A 6,350-nucleotide genomic window follows, 5' to 3' on the forward strand; every position below is an offset into this window, starting at 1 on the left:
TCTCAGATAGGGTGCCAGTTCCCCCTCCAGCCACCCTGCCATTGGGAAAGCAATGTCCAGGGTCCATTGTGAGTTCTTCAGCCCAGAACCTGTGGGGTCATCCAGGGGGAGGGCTCCCCTTCCCTCTCAGCCCTGCTCAAGTTGTTCCATGTCTCCTTCTCATTTTGTTTTTTTCTCTCTTTTCACTTGCTTTTTGGCTTCTCCTTTTACTCCTTCATTTTTCTTCCATCTTTTTCTTCCGTTTCTCTCCTTCATTTCCCCTCCCACTCTTCTGCCTTCTCTCTCTTTCTCACTGCATTGAGCTTCTTCACCTTTAAGATTTCCCTCCTCTCCTTTCTCTTACATTGTCCTGTCTCTCTGACAGGGACCCTCCTCTCTTGGTCTTCTCCCTCTCTCCCTCCCTGCCTCCAGTTATGGAATCAGCTCTCCTTTCTCTAGATCAGATCACGGAGTGGCTTCAGAAATGAAAGAACTCTCCAGGGCTGCTCTTCTGGCTCAGCTTTGACAAGGACAAAAGAGTGTATGGTGATAACCTAGAACCGTAAGCACTAAGATTAAACTCCAGATACAACTTCATGATGGTGAGAGGCACTAGACCCCATAACCAATGGGGAAAATATGAAGAAAGGGTGAATTCTTTTTGAGCATCTGAAAAATAATGAAAAATTATCATCCTGTTAAGGTATGGTCTCTTCTGGGTTGGATGAGATTATTCTAGGTTCTTGATTATGTCTAGAACCAAAAACCATGAACAATAGACAAGAAATCTCACTTGATTTTAGGTTGGGGGATGAACATAGTAAACTGTATATATTGGCCCAGGAGGAAGGGGAGGAAAAGAGTGACCCAGGAAGATAGAGTAAGTATGTATGTGTAACCTTGATTCTCAGCTCCTGTGTGTGGAGCACATAGCACACACAGAAGGGGGATTTAGCCTTTTAAAGAACCTTATTTCTCAACGATGATCCCTTGCTGGGCCCCAGATATCCTTCCCTCCTGGCCAGAGAAGGAGCCCCCTCTCTGCTATCACCCTCTCTGGATCTTGAGGGTCTATGCTCTTGACCTTGGGCTGTTCAGTGTTTTAAAGGCAGCTGAGTTTAGAATCCCAACTTCACGTTCGAATTCCAACTGTGTCACTTTCTATTAGTGTGACTTTGGACATATCACTTAAGCCTTTTCTGGGACTCATGTGTGAAGTGATTGAGTTGAAGCAGAAGACCTCAAACATCCTTTCTGGTTTTAACTCCTTAGCAATGGGCCAGATAATAATATTGGTGGCTTGTTTATTCTTAGATATCAAATTTGTAGCACATCCAAAGACAGAACAAATAATTAATGGGTTAGGCAAGAAAGGGAGGTGACCATCTTTAGCCTTCACTGATTAGAATCTAGCAGAGCTGTCTGGCTAACAGTATGGGCATAACATTTCAGGATCAGCATTGGTATGCTAAAGATCATCCTGAGGAGAAAAACCAACATGGTAAAGGGCCTCAAGGTCATTCCATATGACTATTTCACTGTTCTTCCCAGCTTGTCTTTCAGAATACAGAAACCTTTTAACAGGTCTGAATGATAGTCTCAATCTAACCTGATTATATCTAATGGGGACAAACATAAAGTCTTTTGTTTGATTTGAAGACATCAAGTGTACATAAAAATAGTAAAGATTCAATGATCATTTGGTGGTTATAGATTGGCTTAGGTGGACACCTGGGTGGTGAACTGAAAATATAAATATTATCTTCTCCAGGCTAAACATCACCAATTCTTCTTCTCAAGGCTCCTCATTGTGGTTCCTTTTCTCAGGATAATCTTCAGTTTATCAGTGTCCTTCCTAAAATGTTATACCCATACCGTAAATATAATACCCTTGTTCTATTTTGATCAGTGAAGAAAATAGGTGATCATCTGCTGCTTTCTGGACATTCTTGCTCTCAATTCAGTCTAAAAATGTCATCAGTTTTTTGCCTACTATATTCCATTGTTGAGTCATTGATTTTGACATCCACTGAAACTTCTCTAGATCTTTTTTTCTTTTTTTTCACCCAGATAAAAATCTAGCTCTAGCCATGTCTCTTCCATCTTAGGCTTGTGAGTTGATGTTTTTAATCATAGAATAAGGCTTGACTTCCCTTTTATCCCTTTGTCTAAGTAGTCTTATACATATATATATATGTATACATATATATATGTATGTATGTATGTATGTATGTATGTATGTATGTATTGTGTGTGTATAACCAATTTCTTCCTGCTTTCATTTTGCCCAGAGTCTTCTTTAATTTCCTTTGCAAGTAACAGTTCAACATGTTCTCCTGACGTCCTTCACAACCAACCCTTCATAGATTTGGGAAAGAAATACAACCCCAATGGACACCTTTATTTTATGGTAAAGGAAAATGACAACCACAGCAAATAAGGGGCTTTCTAAAATTTAATTGTTACAAATCTATTTTGTCATTCCCCCAATATACACACAACTGAAAAAAAGAAGGGGACATTTATGAGTCATTAAATATCATAGTCAGGCTTTGAACCCAGGTCCTCTGGTTCCAAAACCACTGCCCCTGCATGATTATGTCAGCTTCTCTAAATTCTTCTGGCTTAGGGCATTGTTGTGAATAATGATAATGATAATATTAACAGCTAGCATTTATATAGAGCTTTAAGGTTTGCAAAATACTTTTTAAGTAATATTTCATTCTTCTCACAACAGTCCTGGGTGGTAGGTGCTATTATTACCCCCATTTTACAGATGAGGAAACTGTAGGAGACAAGTTAAATGACTTGCCCAGGGTCCCACAACTAATAAATGCCTAAGGCCAAACTTGAACTCTAGTTTTCCTGACTCCAACCCCAGCTGCCCATCTAGAATCACCTCTACTATCTAAAAGGTGATGACTAGTTCTGTACTAGTTTTGCCTAATTTTAAGCCCTACCTAGGGTGCACTCAAGGCAGCACCTTAGAGAGAAGGGCCCTCAGCCTCCTTGTTGTGGTCCAGTGAAAACAAATGCTTGATTTGAAGTCAGAGGCTGTGGATTGGAAGCTTGGCTCTAACATTTATTATCCACGTAAACTTGGCTGCATCTTAATCTTTCTAGGCATCAGCTTCTTCATCGGAAATTAAGGAGCTGGACCAGATGAACTTCTTCTGTGATCCCTTTCTGTTCTAAATCCACATTCCTCTGATGTTAGCTCATTTACAGATCTGAATCTTTCATCTTCACTTTCCCCTTTGGATTCCCTGGGTCCAAAACTTCATTGAGTCAGAATAACAGAGCCTTACTAGCAAAAAGACCTGGCGGAGTATCTTTCCCTCTCTGGACTTCAGTTTCCTCCTCTGTAAAATAATTGGGGGAGAGGAAGAGGATGGCAGTGACCTCGAAATTCTTTTCTTGCTTTAAATACTATGAGCCTCCATCACAACCTGCTTTTTTGAGTCCACTATCTACCTGCTTCTTCCTTGGGAATAAGGCCATATAAGCCCATCACCCTATTATTGCCCTATACCCAGGACATTCAGAGTTAATTGACATGCAGTTAACAAACATTTATTAAAAATCTATTTACTATGTGCCAGGCATTGTGCTAAGAGCTGGAGATAAAAAGAAAAAAATCTGATTTCAAGGAACTCACGATCTAATGGAATAGACAACATGTAGACAACTATATACTGACAAACTGCATACAAGATAAATTGGACATAATCAACAGAGAGAAGGCAGTAGAATCAAGAGAGACCAAGAAAGGATTGTTACAAAAGGTGGGATTTTAGCTGGAAATTGAAGAAAGCCAGAGGAGGCAGAAGGAAGAGATGAGAAGGGAGACAATTCCAGGCAGGGGAAACAGCAAATAAAAACTAGCCAGCATGGGCAGATGGAGTTTCTTGTTCAAGCAACAGCAAGGAAGTCAATATCATTGGATCTCCGAGAATGGGGAGCAGGTATGGGGAGTATATGTGTAACGGGTGGGAAGATTAGAAAGGTGGAAGGATCGGGTTATGAAGGACTTTAAATGTTTGAATGACAAACACAGGATTTTATATGTGATCCTGGAAATGATAGGGCGCTGCTGAACAATCCATGACAGTGCTTTATTCCTCTTCCCAAGAAACATGGGACTTATGGAAATGCAAACACATTTGTGTAGATACTCATATAAATAGCCTTAGATAGGGAAGTGAGAGGCCTTGGTTCTAGTCCTGGCTTCTCCACTAACACCACGTGAGACTCCCGAAGTAAACTGACACATCTTTCCTGTCCTTAGTTTCCTCCTTTATCTAGCTGGGATAAAAACAGTAATTGTCTTGTGAGCTGAGAAAAGGTCACAGATGAAAAGTTAGGAGAATATAAAATAGAGAGATAATGGGGAGGATTTGATCCAAACAGAAAGCCATAACAGACAGTGAATTCTGGGGATATAGATATTTAAGAGAAGTTGTCTTACTCAACTTTTGTCTGAGACCTAGAGTACAGATAGCAGTTGTTCAAAATCATGTACATATTAGGAGCACAGCCAAGACTTGGACCCAGATTCACTTACCCCAAATTTAGTGTTTGCTCCACTGCATCACATGGAAAATCTCTCACCATTCTTCATTAAAGGGTCTCATACTCTTCTCCACATAGGTAGTGAGCCTTGGGAATAGAAGGCTAAATAAAAATTGAAAAAATCTTTAATGACTGTCTTGCCTTTGACTGAAATAGTCCAATAGATCAAAAATACCAAAAACCCTCAGAAGAATAGCACATACTTTGCTCGAGACATTTGAGGTCAAGTTGAACTGAAATAGTCAAAGGGTCATACTTGAGGACCTACAGGGCCACAGCCTCGAGGCTGCAGGTTCCCCACCCCTGGACTGTGCTTCCTGAATACATATGCTACCTCACATCCCCTCACCACCCACCCCCCCACACACACACTATCCACAAATTCTGGCTTATCTTCAGTGATAACCTATCCCTCTTGAACTGCAAGTTGTCTGATATCCTTTTCTTCTCATCCTTTATCTCCAGAAAGTTATTTCAGTTGCTGACAAAGACTCCATGTTTTCTCTCATGGGCAGTCTCAGGACCAACATCTCTGGCTCCCCTATCTTTATCCTAACAGGATTCCCTGGACTGGAAGCAATGGAGCCCTGGCTGGCCATCCCACTCCTTCTGCTCTATGCCATCTCCATTGTGGGAAATGCCTTGATCCTAGTCATTGTCAAGGAAGAACAGAGCCTGCACCAACCTATGTACTACTTTCTATCTTTGCTGTCGGTTAATGACCTAGGTGTTTCACTGTCCACACTGCCCACTGTCCTTGCTGCCCTCTGCTTCCATGCTCGTGAGGTTACATTTGGCGGATGCCTGGCCCAGATGTTCTTTATCCACCTCTTCTCCTGGACAGAATCTGGAATACTATTGGCCATGAGCCTAGACCGTTATGTAGCCATCTGTAATCCACTTCGCTATGCCACAATCCTCACCAATGCCCGCATTGCAGCCATGGGGCTGGCCACACTGTTCCGCAGCTTCCTGCTCATCCTGGTCTTCCCCCTGCTCCTTCAGCGGCTGCCCTTCTGCCACACAAGAAATGTCCTCTCTCATGCCTACTGCCTACATGTGGACATGATCAAGCTGGCATGTGCTGATGTCACCCTCAATAGCCACTATGGTCTATCCATTGTACTCCTCACCTTTGGCCTGGACTCGGCACTCATCTTCCTCTCCTACATCATGATCCTCCGCTCTGTCCTGGCCATTGCTTCCCATGAGGAGAGACTCAAGACACTCAACACCTGTGTGTCACACATCTGTGCTGTGCTCATCTTCTATGTGCCCATGGTGAGTGTGTCAATTGTGCATCGCTTTGGTGGCAGCCTTCCCCATGTGGTCCATATCCTCATGTCTATCCTCTACCTCTTTGTGCCACCAATGCTCAACCCCATTATCTACTCCATCAAGACAAAGGAAATACGCCACAGACTACTAAAGATGCTTTTCAGGGTAAAGTTCTAATGGGAACAAACTCAAACTTACTTTATCTATAGGAGGGTCATCAAGATAATGAGAGTACTGGGGACCATGCCATATGAAGATTGGCTGAAGGAGTTAGAGATCTTTGGCCTGAGAAAGAGAAGACTTAGAGGGGATATGAATATTGTCTTCGAGAATTTGAAAGGAAGTCAGGTGAAAGAGAATCTGGGAAATTAACTAGTTTAGCCCACAGGAAAGAACTAAGACTAATTTTGGTGGGTGGATGAGGTTTGCAGAGATGCAAATTTCAGTTCAATGCAAGGGAGAACTTCTTAAAAATTTAGAGCTATCCCAAAATGGAACAGGCAATCCCAAGAAGTAATGAA

At 42.0% G+C, this 6,350-nt stretch overlaps 1 protein-coding gene across 1 annotated transcript; it reads left to right on the forward strand.

Annotated features, from left to right (window-relative positions):
* Window positions 1-5,058: 5,058 nt before the first annotated feature.
* LOC118839009 (olfactory receptor 51I2-like) lies at window positions 5,059-6,006 on the forward strand. The gene has a single exon (XM_036746393.1). The coding sequence runs from the start codon at window positions 5,059-5,061 to the stop codon at window positions 6,004-6,006; it is 948 nt and encodes a 315-aa protein (XP_036602288.1).
* The last annotated feature ends 344 nt before the right edge of the window (window positions 6,007-6,350 follow it).

Source organism: Trichosurus vulpecula, chromosome 2 (assembly GCF_011100635.1).
Source record: "Trichosurus vulpecula isolate mTriVul1 chromosome 2, mTriVul1.pri, whole genome shotgun sequence".
Lineage (NCBI taxonomy): Eukaryota > Metazoa > Chordata > Mammalia > Diprotodontia > Phalangeridae > Trichosurus > Trichosurus vulpecula.

Coding starts and splice junctions, on each gene's coding strand:
- LOC118839009 (XM_036746393.1), top strand. CDS start 5,059: ATGGGCAGTCTCAGGACCAACATCTCTGGCTCCCCTATCTTTATCCTA.